This window comes from Grus americana, chromosome 10 (genome assembly GCF_028858705.1).
Source record: "Grus americana isolate bGruAme1 chromosome 10, bGruAme1.mat, whole genome shotgun sequence".
In the NCBI taxonomy this organism is placed as follows: Eukaryota; Metazoa; Chordata; class Aves; order Gruiformes; family Gruidae; genus Grus; species Grus americana.
In genome coordinates, this window is record NC_072861.1 from 21,982,951 (window position 1) to 21,995,073 (window position 12,123).

General features: G+C 35.7%; 1 protein-coding gene across 1 annotated transcript; it reads right to left on the minus strand.

Annotated features, from left to right (window-relative positions):
• Window positions 1-850: 850 nt before the first annotated feature.
• LCTL (lactase like) lies at window positions 851-10,349 on the minus strand. Its single transcript, XM_054837163.1, has 13 exons — window positions 10,226-10,349; window positions 8,994-9,154; window positions 7,328-7,415; window positions 6,964-7,073; window positions 6,572-6,700; window positions 5,953-6,048; window positions 5,216-5,270; window positions 4,961-5,122; window positions 3,988-4,262; window positions 3,501-3,627; window positions 2,836-3,035; window positions 2,229-2,292; window positions 851-966 (listed from the first exon to the last, which is right to left on the minus strand). Exons 1-13 carry the CDS (start codon window positions 10,347-10,349, stop codon window positions 851-853), a joined length of 1,707 nt encoding a protein of 568 aa, XP_054693138.1.
• Between the last annotated feature and the right edge of the window lie 1,774 nt (window positions 10,350-12,123).

The window sequence follows — 12,123 nt, forward strand, 5'->3', positions numbered from 1 at the left end:
CTTTGCTTTAGAGGAATAATTTCAAGCGCAACAGAAGGACAAATACAGCCAGATGGCCATATTCTGGAATAAATTTTTTATAATCATGTACTTAACTTTTTCCTACCTGCAGTAGAAGTGAATTTGAGCTGGAATATTATATTCTGGAAGTGCTTGGATTGCTTATAATACACATTTCTGTGTGTATTATATTATAAAGTCATATGAGGTAAACCTAGTTCCTTGTAAACAAAACTAGAGAGGTAAGAGTCCTTGGTTTAAATCTGACTCAGCAGTTGTCATCTTTCATTAATCACTTCAAATAATTCTTCTCCCTGCCTAAATAGTAAGGCATATATCATCCTAACTTTTAGATATGCATAACAAGTTAATGTTTAAGCAGTGCTCTTGGAATATTTAAATCCTTTTCTATTTTAAAATTATGTGTCTGCCTCTTTTCAAATAGCAGTTACATGCTAATTAAGTCTATTGATGAACAGACCAAAATCAGAATTTGCAAACAGCTTTTAATTACTTGAAACTTTACTGGCAGGATTTGAATCACTTTAATCTTAGCTAACTATTTTTCTGGTGAACTAAATGAATAGTAGTTTCCAAAATAAGAAACGTAAAATCTGCTACTTAAAATTAGTAGAAAGTAATGCAGAAAGAAAATGATTAAAAATAAATAAATTAAAATATGTTTGGGGAATTGAATAGAAAAAACTATAAAAGCGCTAGGTGGATAGGTAACGTAATATTTCTTTACAGTGGTATAAAAAGAGGCATCGGTGGTAAACTTTAACCGTTATAATAAACCAGTTGCATTTTATTGATTATGCAAAATGAAGATGTGTGTAAGCATGCAATTTTAACTATGGTTTCGAAGGTAGAATATTAGTAGGACAATACTGATGAGTATGCAGAGTATGAAAACTGTAGGAAGAGCAACCTCTGTCACCATTTCCATGTGAGAAATCAGGGAATCTAAAATTTGAGAAATGAGTAATACGTAAGAAATTTAATCTTCTGGAGTATACTAGTTTTTAACAGAGTTAACATAGGTTAAGGATTTTTTGAACACTTATGGCTAAAATTATTTTGTTAAATTTTGACATTGGCATAAACAGCAAACAAAACAAACAAAAAAATTTCATAAGTCTGCGAAAGCTGGAGCAAATCCATGACAGTTTTCCCTCTCTTTTTTTTCCTAAGGTAAATTTTTGAAGATATGTCACTGCTCAAAGGGCTGCAAAAATTGTGCTTACTATGAATTTAGCTTCAGTGCATTAGCAGTATTCTGTTCCTTTGATTTTTATTCCCCCCACCCCTTGGGAAGGGTCAAAGAAAAATCCTTGGGAAGCACTTTATATGATTGTTTTGTAGCTCTTTGAAAAATTAAATGGGTTTTGTTTCGTAGAATTTTGCTCCACAGATAAGCCTCAAAGAGTTCAGTAAACACTGTTAATTCACATAGCCTTACCTGTTGAGTTGTGTGTTCTAAGTAAGATAAACTTAGGATGACTGCTTTGACGTTTTCTACCATGTGGAATTTCTCTCATCCTTCTTATGAGACTTTATAATACTTATGTCATCTTTCTTAAAAGTCTCAGAAAACCATTGTGGTAGACTGTTCTCCTAGTTCAGGAATCATGAAAGATCCTGAATTGCATTGGGAAGGCCTTAAGTGAGGTGGATTAGCCTGGCACTGTGGAAACTGCCAGCAAAGTCTGCTGTATGTTTGTATTCTTCAGCAGCTGCTGTAAGTTGTGCTGCTGTTAGCTTTGTTACCAGGAGTGTGAAGGAGCAGAAATGTGGCTTAATGCTACCTTAGGCTAGTGCTTAGCTCAAGTTTTAATAGTTTCATTGTATGTAGAAGTCAAACATTGTACAGGTTTTCTGTCTGCGTGGTTGTCTTGATTTGTCTGGTTTTGGTTTGAAAAAGCAATTAGCACTTTTATTATTTTAAGGATAACACTGTTATCCCTAGCCTTAATTTTAAAAAGTAACTCTTATAGTTTGTGTATTCCATTAACATCCAAAGTTGATCAGTTTAGCTGCAGTGATCTTAGTTGGAGATAGTAATTAAAGATATTTTTCTTTAGAGGCTTGTTGTATTTGAAAGCTGTTGTGCTTTCAGGGAGAAAATTCCTTTTAGGACTGGCTAATAGTAGTATTCACAGAGAAATTTAAAATCTGGAAGTTACATAATATGTTTTTATAAAATGAAGCAGAAGATACATAATTACCTGTAGCAAGGAGTTGGTGTGTGGTCGAGCAAGTGTCCATGGCCTTCCAATACCAATTTTGCACCTGAGAAAGTTGACATACAGCAGTTCTATTAGACTGTAATATTCTCTCAGTCACAGCAGCTTCTTCTGTCCCTGAATGTTTGTCCACTACAATTGACTTGAAACTATTTTATTCTATCAACACATGATTTTCTGAAAGTTTCTTTGTATCTTTGTGGGTTTTATTGCAATATATTTCTTACAGTTAATTGTTTAATAAAATTTTAAAAAGCACACAATGTATTCCATAGTATTTTCCAATAAGGTAGCACATATGTGTAATTTTCTGCCTAGAAATCTGACAGAGCACTAGTAACTTAGAATTTAGAATTTTTGTTCACATCAGTAAGTCCAATTAGAGTTCATGAAATGCTTTAGAAACAGTAATTGAGGTTGGTTGCACTGTCTCTGTTTCTGGAGGCCTGTGTATTTAACACACCCCTAATTTACAGAACCAAAGCGTCAAATTTCAGGTACCGTATTCATGCAAGTTGTTTCATGAAATTCAATGTGGTATTTGCCCGTATATTGAAGAAAAAAGAATTAAATTAGCAATTGACATCACCTCTCTTGGATTTGGGAATCCGTTTGCACTGATAATCCTTTTATAATAGTCAACAGATGCCTTTGGGTATCGTGGCTTGTTCTTGTTTTTAAAATCAATGTGATAAAATCCAAATCTTTCGGAGAAGCCTTTGTTCCATTCGAATTTATCCAGCAGTGACCAGGCAGTGTAACCTTTCACTTTAACACCATCGTTTAGAGCTGTAAACAGAATACAAATTATTCTGTTAAACTTGTTGCCTATGTTTGTCATCCTTAAAATATGGTTCTCTAGGTGTTTTGTTTTACACCAGAAAGAGATGGGGAGGGGGAAGGAGGACAGAAAAATGGCAAAGTATGAAGTAATTTAGATTCTTAGAAAATGTTATCTTTAGCTTAGAGATACGAGAGCTCTATAAGAATGGCAATTAGGTGCAATTTCTCCTTTCTAACAGTGGAAACCGATGATCTATTACAGTAATAAATCTCATGTAGGTTATTGTATTTATTAGCATCAGTATGTTTGGCTAGGTTGTAATTTTTGTGAAAATCTATTATTCTAGTTTGCTGTCCATTTTGATCTGTGAATATTTATTTCTCTATGATGCAAATTACAGGAGCAAAAAATAATCAGAAGGTGAAAACGCTCAAAAAGCTCATGCACTAAAAAAAGGTTTTTGAAGTTACCTTTCAGTATTTCATTAATATATCCTTTCAGATACTCTATCCGCCATTCATCACACAGTTGAGTACACTGTACCTTTTCAGAAACTCCATTCTCTGTCACATATATGAGAGGGTTCCCATATTGTGTCTGCAAACAAAGGTATGTTTAGACAGGTTCATATAAACAACATCATCTTATTTTGACAGAACATTAGATTGTTAGTAAAATGCATTAAAAGCAATTTTCTAGATTTACTTACAGTTACCTTTAGTAAGAAAAAAGTCTAAGTAGGAATTTAAGTTAACTATGGGTTTTACTTTAAAATTATTGAATTCTATAGTTTTCTGAACTGAAATTAAGGTGGGTTTTTTTGGCAAAGAAACTTCCCACTGTGACAAGACAAATAGATAGGTGAAAGTGTTGAAAATCTATGACAGTGTAAGTGCAACTTCTTCATGTAACCAGACATTTTGTTCACTTCCTTTTAAATAGTTACTCTGTAGTCACCTTAATGAAGTTGAGTAATCTTCTGAATCCCCAAGGCACAGAATATAACCATTTAGGTCCTGGAGCTGGCCATTTTGGGTCCACCAGTTCAGCCAAGTCACGGTCAGTGTGGTAACCAGACACTTGTAGAAAGGGAAAGCTCTTCTGTAGAACATAACGAGTAGTAAAATGACCTATTCCCAGGAAATCCGATGTGCCTTTAATATAGGTTTTCTCTTGCACTGAGAAAGTTGGTAATCTTGATGTCCCCAAGCCCTGCTGGGCGCTCTTCCTACCTATCAAAATAATTATAGGAAACGTAACTTCTGAGGAGCACAGAAATTTGTTTTCTTTACCTCACCAACAATAAATATGGTTTTCCTGAACTTAATGTTAGTGTAGAGGACAGTTTAGTTGATTGCCTTTTTTTAAGATTAAATAATCTTTCATCCTTTTGGCTTGGAGAAGTTGGGTACAATACATAGAGAAGACAGTGAATTAAAGTAGTGGGGTTTTTTTCCCAACAGAATGCTTGGAAACGTAACATGACAAGAACAGAAGTGCTTTGCTGCTGGGTAGATTGCTTATCTTCTTCATTCTGTGAAAAAAAAGATAGTGGAACCCTGTAGAAATGCAGTTTTAGTGATGAAAAACTGCTGGTTTTTTGTCCTTAGGTGGAAAATCCAGAAAAATATTTAACAATCTTGATTAGGCCACTAAAAACGGGCTATGACTGAGAAGTGAGGTAGTTGCTTCCTTTCCAGTTTGGAGCACGCGGATGTGCAACTGTTTGGCTCAGCAGCAGCTCAACTTCGTAGTTCTAGTATGTCCCCCAGCCTGCTCGGGAGCCATGGCTAGCCCACGGGCCAGTTGTTGCTTAGCCTTGTCTCACTCTGTCCTCGTTCTTGACTGAATGACACGTTGGTCAGGGGCCATTCCACTATAATATGCTGTGTGTAATTTATTCCTGTTATAGTCGGTTACTGGGGCTTACCTATGTAATTCTTCATAATTTCTGGATAGTCTCCTCTGTAAATTGGATTTGCAAACCATCCCAAATGAAACTGTATGTATCTTTCAGCGGCATCTCTATCTGTTTGGCTGTGTGGATCAACAGGTTCACCCCAGCCACTAGTTAGGGAAATTCCAACCATACCTTAAAACACAAAGTGACAATTCTGCAGTTTATGCATAATCCTTAAGCCCTTAATATAAACAGAAGCATAATTACAGAATGAATCCTTATTACCTTGCTGCTCACTACGCCATGTGTTATTGTAAGAGTGCCATACCTTCGCATGAGCCTGTAAGTTACAAATAAATCATATGCACATTTAAATCTGTTATGCCATAGTCAGTATAGAAAGCTAGTGAAGATCAAGAGCAGTTTTTGCACTAAGGTGTGTCTGAAAATATCACATCATTTCTTTTATGTATATTGTGGAAACTTTCATTTCATACAAGATGTCAAAAAAAGCATTTAACCAAGATTCCTTCCCTAAATTCCAGGAGGTCCCCATGAAGGTAACACAGAGCATTCAGTACAGTGTTCTGTCCAGCCTCTCAGGTCTTTGGATGTCTTTGCCTAATTTATTCAGGCAAGTGAAAGTTTATTTTTACAAGATCTAGCCGTACTGAAGTCACTTGCAAAATTCAAGTTCATTTCAACAGTGCAGGATTTTACTCCTTGTTTCCAGAGTAACCTGCATATTTTCTTAGTCAACCAGTTTGAAACACATAGTAAAAGAGACACTTAAATTACGAGGAAAAACTTAAGTTGTTGCAACAAAGTGTTGCATCAAGCACCTAGCATTTCATGCTACACCTGACTATGCTTTGGTGGTTTAAAGTCAGGTGATAATTTTGATGTGCTAGTTGGAAATGACATCATTGCAAAACTGTGTTTCTGTTTAAAGAGCAGAATCAAAACAACTTTGCTAAAAATTGTTATTTTACACCTAATTTAAAGCATGATTTTAGTTTTACTTTAATTATATGGTGCGCTGCTTTGTATGCTCCACATCCACCAAGCTTCAGTCCTGGCGCGTGTTCTCCTGTTTCATAACCCTTTTCAGCAACTGCCTACAAATACATAGAATTAGTGATTTTCTGAACAGCAGAGCTAATGAATTTGCTACCGTCCTACGGACTTAGATCCTGTGCTCTTCTGTGCGCTCCCTCTCTCTCAGTCTCTCTATTCTCTCCAGTCCCCTTTTTCCTTCACCTCCCCTCAGTTTCCATCTACTACCCCGCTGCTTGGTTGATAATATGTTGTGGCTTGTTGGGAACTAGCGGTAGTGGACTGACTCACCAGCTTGCTCTTCCCTGATGAGGTGCATGAAGGGCGAGTTTTAACTGCCTCTGATTTCTGTGCCTCTTTCTTCTCCAGCTGATAATTTTTCACAACTTGACTAAAATTTCATGTCTTGAAACTGTGCCCTCATGCAAAATTTGGCCACTGAGATGTTTTGGACACAAAGATTAATGGCAGAAGTCTCTCTCCCCCGCAATTTTTATCCTACTTTCCTGTAGTGTTACTTTCACAGAATTTTGGGAACAGAACTGTGTAATGGGAGTGATTGGAAGGGAAGCATTGATAACTTACCCAAGGATTACTAAAAGTAATCCAGTGTTTCACACGGTCGCCAAACTTCTCAAAACACAGATTTGCATAATCATTAAAATAATTTATCATGCTTATATTTTGCCAGCCACCATACTTTTCTTGAAGAACCTTCATAAATAAGAATTTCAAGAATCAATAATGTTATTTAAAGTTCAGCTGACTACTAACAAAGACTTTTATTTATATTTTAGTAGCTCAGAGGAGATTTTTTTAAAACTGCAATGTATATAAAATGCAAATGAATAGAAATAATTATAAGCACATTTAAAAGCATGTAGGCACCTTTAAACATTTTTCTAAAGTACTTACAAATAAATTTCCTATCAGAAGCCTTTATATTAGACATTTCACTAACTTATATGTTGTCTAACCTGTGGGAGATCCCAGTGGTAGAGGCTCACAATAGGGATAATATTGTTTTCCAGAAGACTATTAATTGTGTCATTGTAAAACTGTATTCCCTTCTCATTCAATTGCTCTGCTGATGAAACACAGACAAGAAATTACCTTGACTGTTTTTCAAATAACGGAACAATAGAAATCTAAAAATTATAACCAAGGAATTTTACATTACAACGATGGGTGAACTGTAATGGGTGTGTAATAGTTAAACTCTTCTGCATACAAAGAAACAGAAATCTATTTAACAGTTATGTTAAACAACTATGGTATACTCACAGAAAAATTACTTGCCTACTAATACTGGTAAGAATACAGTGAAATTGTTATGCTTACTTTTGATGCCAGTGGGCATCATCCGAGGCCATGAGATAGAGAATAGATAGTGATTAACTTTTAGCTCCTTCAGTAACTGAATGTCATCCTGTGAAAAGAAAACCCAATTAACGTATCTCTAGTCTGAGCAGAATAGCTCTTCAGTTATTCGTCTGTATTAAATAGCACTAAATGCAGAAATTCTATAGAAGAGTTGCACAAAAGAGGATTCCATCAGTTATTTTCTGCGTTTGCTTTGAGATGATGACTCTTTCTTACTTGCATACTTCCTTTTTCACCATTTTTTTTCTTGACTCTGCAAAGAAGTCTTAAAATGTGTTGTGTTACCAGCCACGGAAACTGAATGGATTCCCCATCGAATAGAGGATGGAAAAATGAGGTATTCTGCAACACAGTTATATTTATGTCAGAATTTGTAATGTGCATGTTTTAAAAGATAATCTGAGACTGTAAATCTTGACATCAAACATTTCAGCTTAGGTACAAAACAATGATCATACAGGCTTTCATGTACTGTCTCATACTGGAGTTAGCACAAAAAATAAATTCAGTATAAATACATGTTCTTTTTCTAAGAAATCATACATCTTTGATATTAAATGAAATTAGAAATTGATGGTATATGAGCCAATGCAAAGAGAATTCTGATGATGAAAGCAAATAGAGGAAGAGTGCTTTATATAAAAGAGGACCGTGTAACTGAACACAGAAAGCAAGATTTAGAAAGTATCACAAAGTACAAGCCTACAGTAGTGAGTAAATGTTGAATACTGTTGTTTATGCCTGAATCCTCTGAAAAACAGGTCCTGTGATCATCATGTCAAGTCTCTTCTGATGCAAGAGCCCAGTGAGCCTCAGTGTTCCAACCTCCTTGGGTTTTTATTAAGATGTTCTTTCAAGCTTTTACTTGTTAGAGAGAGATCAAATGAAATCTCTCCTGCATTTCCCAATTTTTGGATAGTAAGGCATCATTAGTTTCTTTCCTTTCGGTTCTTGCCGATACCTCTGGTTCTCCCTTGGATTTCATATATGTGGAAAAACTTCAGTGGAATATAACTTCTATCAAATTAGTTGGAATTCTGGTTACTTAATATTGGCTTATCACAACCATTTGTCTCCCTCTTGCTGTCTGTCTGCCTTTCCTCCAGGACAGTAATTCTAAAATTGTTTTTGATTGTTTCAAGCTTGGAAGCATATTGCTAATGGAGCAGCATTGATTCTTTATTGTTCTTCCATTCAGAAAAATGGAAAACATTCCAACTGACTTTTAAAACATCTGATAGTTTTATTATTCTTAAATACATATAGAAAACCCTTAAAGCTGCTCAAACACAAAAAGATGTTAATTTTATTCAAAGCTCAAATGCATTCTTGGTTGTCATTATAGCTAAGCATTTTGACTGCCCACAAAATTTGGAGTATTTCTTTGGACACAAAAATCCTCATAAATAATAATAAAAATACTGTGGTATTATTGGTTCTATGAGATTATCAGGAAAGAAGATTTTACTGAACTAATTGAAATACCAGCATTTGGCTATTGAAGTTGAATGTGACTGTAGAGCAACCAGAGCGTTTCATCTTTGCTATTATTTCAAAATGGGAAATCGGTATAATGAAATGGCTCCGGAAGGTTTCTAGAGGGATAGTTCTTCTTTAACAGTACCTTAACTTTGTAGTAGCCGTCACATGCTGTATCTCCTGTTTCATTTCTAAACACTTTCCCTTGCTTGTGAGTAAAAGCATCCCAGATACTTGGTCCTTTCCCGTCCTTGTCCCAGGCCCCTTCAGTCTGGTATGCAGAACTTCCAACACCCCATAAAAAACCTAAAGGTAAAAAGAAGTGAGTTATGATTTAAACGTTTGCCTGCAAAACTGGTCTTCGTACTAAATTTTCCTATGAGAAAGTAATTGATACTCATTCACAGCTGCATAGCTTGGTGTGAAATGTGCATGGTTGCATGCCTGCTGAGCAAGCCGCCAATATTTTCTGTGTGAAATTGTATCAGTGCATAAAAAGGGACTTTTTGTTTGAACATGTGGTAGAGACTAAAGGTGTCCTTTTCTGATGCACTGAAAAAGGAATCTCATATATTAAACCTTGTTGCTATTATTTTACAGTGATGAGGTAGTGCATTGATAGCATGGCAGAAATGTCTTACTGTAAGAAAAAATCAGGTTCCCACATAATTTCTGCCTGCTAGTTTTCATGGGTTTTTTAGTGATTTCAAGTTTAGCTGTTGTTATGTAAAATATATAGAAAGATTCTGGATTATTTTCCCAGTATTATGCAAAAAGACATAATTAATCCATTTCATAAGCCACTTAAAAACTTGAGCCTGAAAACAAATCAGTACCTATATCTTTTTAGTTTTGATTTTGGTTGAATGAAATGTGTGAGTGCGTATAAATATATGTCGAAGAAAGGACAAGGTTTCATAAAGCAGTACTGAAGAGTGAATTAGATAATACTAAAGAGCTTGAAACAAACCCAATGCAATTATTTCACTCATGTCCGTTTCTTAAGTTAGTTGCATACCAAAGGATGTTTTTAGTTTATAATTCTTCATTAGTTGTAGATAATTTATGAAAAAGGAGAAGAGTTCTCAGGTGTGATTTGTTATACAGTGCACAGTATATTCAATTACAGATAGGAAAGGGAGATCTGGATATGAAATATTAATCTATTTACTCTGAGTTTAGTGTTTTAAGTGACTATATGAAGCATGGGGTTATGTGACTCTCTATGTTTCCAGGGCTAGGTGCAGAAGACTACATTAGTATGCATTCTGCCAAAGCCTGAATTTTTGTTTCTGCCATTTCCCTGGAAGGACGAGGAAAATCTTTTGGTAGCTTTCTTGTTTATAAAATCCACAATCAACTGTAGTTCAAAAGTACCAGCTGGAAAAGTGCCATAATAGAAAGAGCCTGGATTATTCTTTGTCCACTGGAAATCCTCGGCGGTATTCAGCCGTATTATCGGCACAAGCATATACCATATTCTCAAAATGTAAATCTTCATTGCTGTTAATTTCATCACTGCAAAGGGTTCTCTGCAAGTTCCCACCTGATAAAATAGAAGAGCATTGTAAGGTATTGCTGCTCTACAAAGTAGGCTTAGGTTGATCAAAAGGGAAAAGCTTGTTTTTTCTGGTGAACGGGTACAATTTTCATTGAAGGCTAAAAGCAGTGCTTGGGCTAAGTGGAAGATGCTGTCAAGCTTCTGGCAGGGTTATGAAAATGAGAGAAGAAAGTTGAAAAGGAAAATTAATACTTGCAGTTGCAGTTTTAATAATTGCAGCTTTTATCTTGATGATGGCCCTTTTATCCAGTTCCAGCATCAACTTAAAATGCTACTATGTATGCACTGTATTTTTAACTGCTAAATCAGATTAAACTGTTGGTGTTTTTAAAACCAATTTTCACCATTTTAAATAAAGTTTCAGAAGGGCTTTGTAGAACAGCACTATTTTCCCCAAATGTACACAGTTCCCAAAGGAGCTGTTTTACATTCCCGAGTCTCTTTTGGTGAATTTGAAGATGGGATTAGAAAGTAAGGAAAAGCAGAACAAATACCTTATTAAGATAATCATATATATGTACCCGAGCAGGTAAATGAAGGTCTGAAAATACCACGTCCTTGCCGGTCTGTACGAAACTGGCCTTGCTGCAGTCTTTCTGCAACACACAAGAAGGGAACTGCGTTTTACACAGCATCTCTTCTCGTCAGCTCCTCTTGCACAGCCCTGGGGCAAGTGACAGGATGAGGGTGGAAAAGCCACCTGCAGAACCGGGTGACCTGTGGTAAGCCTGCTGTGTGCTCCTTCCCCTTCTCTGTTAGGAAACGTCAGTAATGGGAGAGACTAGCTAAACAGAACTAAGCAACAGTTTATTTCTGACTTGATTTTTACCATCATTTTGTAGCAGTGGTCTCCCTCATGTAAAAATTCAGGACGTGAGCCAAATTGCCTGTCTTCTAATTAACGCAGGATCTGCGCAGCTGTTTTGGGAAAATGTATCTACTTCAAAGGCCTTTAGCCTTGGATTAAAAGAATCTTCACCTCTGCATTTCTAATGTGAACATTTAGATTGCAAGGAGAAAAAAAACCCAACTAGACTACAACCATTTAAAAAATCACAGGGTCTAAATACTCTATTTTTATTTTGCGTAGAAAAGGTTGCAAATACATGTGATTTTAATTTAGACATTGACAGTCAAATCTAGCTCTTCAGCCTAGTCAAGAAGTTAGTTTAAATTTCGTGTTACCCTTATTATTCTCATTAGTAATGATTCACAGTCATATGAAAAGAAGCAAGAACAGAAAATGTGTTCTGCGAGGTATATATTTGACTTCTGTAGTTGAGGCATTTATCCTATGGGAATAGGAGCGTATGCTTTTGCAGGGGTGCTGATATTTCTGTTCCAAAGTTAGAGCATAGCTTTCATAACATTTTAGGGTGTTTATTATGGTTTTAGACATTTGTAACTATGTGATTTGTATTTTGGGTAACTTATTTGGAGCTAAGAATAACAGTTGAATCAAAATCAGTATATTTTTTTCACACTTTGGCCTGATAAATGCATTAAAAATAACGTCAGTACTTCAAGAATTGCTCCAGTACACATACTTTTACAAATGCAGTAGAAGAAACATCTATTCAAATAGTGCAAAAAGGTCTATCAAGTTTAGACTGTAAGGCTGGCACTATCAAACACCCGATCAACTCTCTTGTTCTCTAGCAGCTATATTACCTTCTACCCTGATTATAGATTGAGTTATTTTAATTTTCCCCCA

What these genes read in the sequence shown, in the direction of transcription:
- LCTL (XM_054837163.1), bottom strand. Translation starts at nt 10,349, where the DNA reads ATGAAGATTTACATTTTGAGAATATGGTATATGCTTGTGCCGATAATA. An exon ending in TTACTTTTAGTAATCCTTGG is followed by an intron (nt 6,049 to 6,571) that starts GTAAGTTATCAA and finishes ATGTATTTGTAG; the next exon opens with GCAGTTGCTGAAAAGGGTTA. An exon ending in ATGGCGTAGTGAGCAGCAAG is followed by an intron (nt 5,123 to 5,215) that starts GTAATAAGGATT and finishes TTGTGTTTTAAG; the next exon opens with GTATGGTTGGAATTTCCCTA.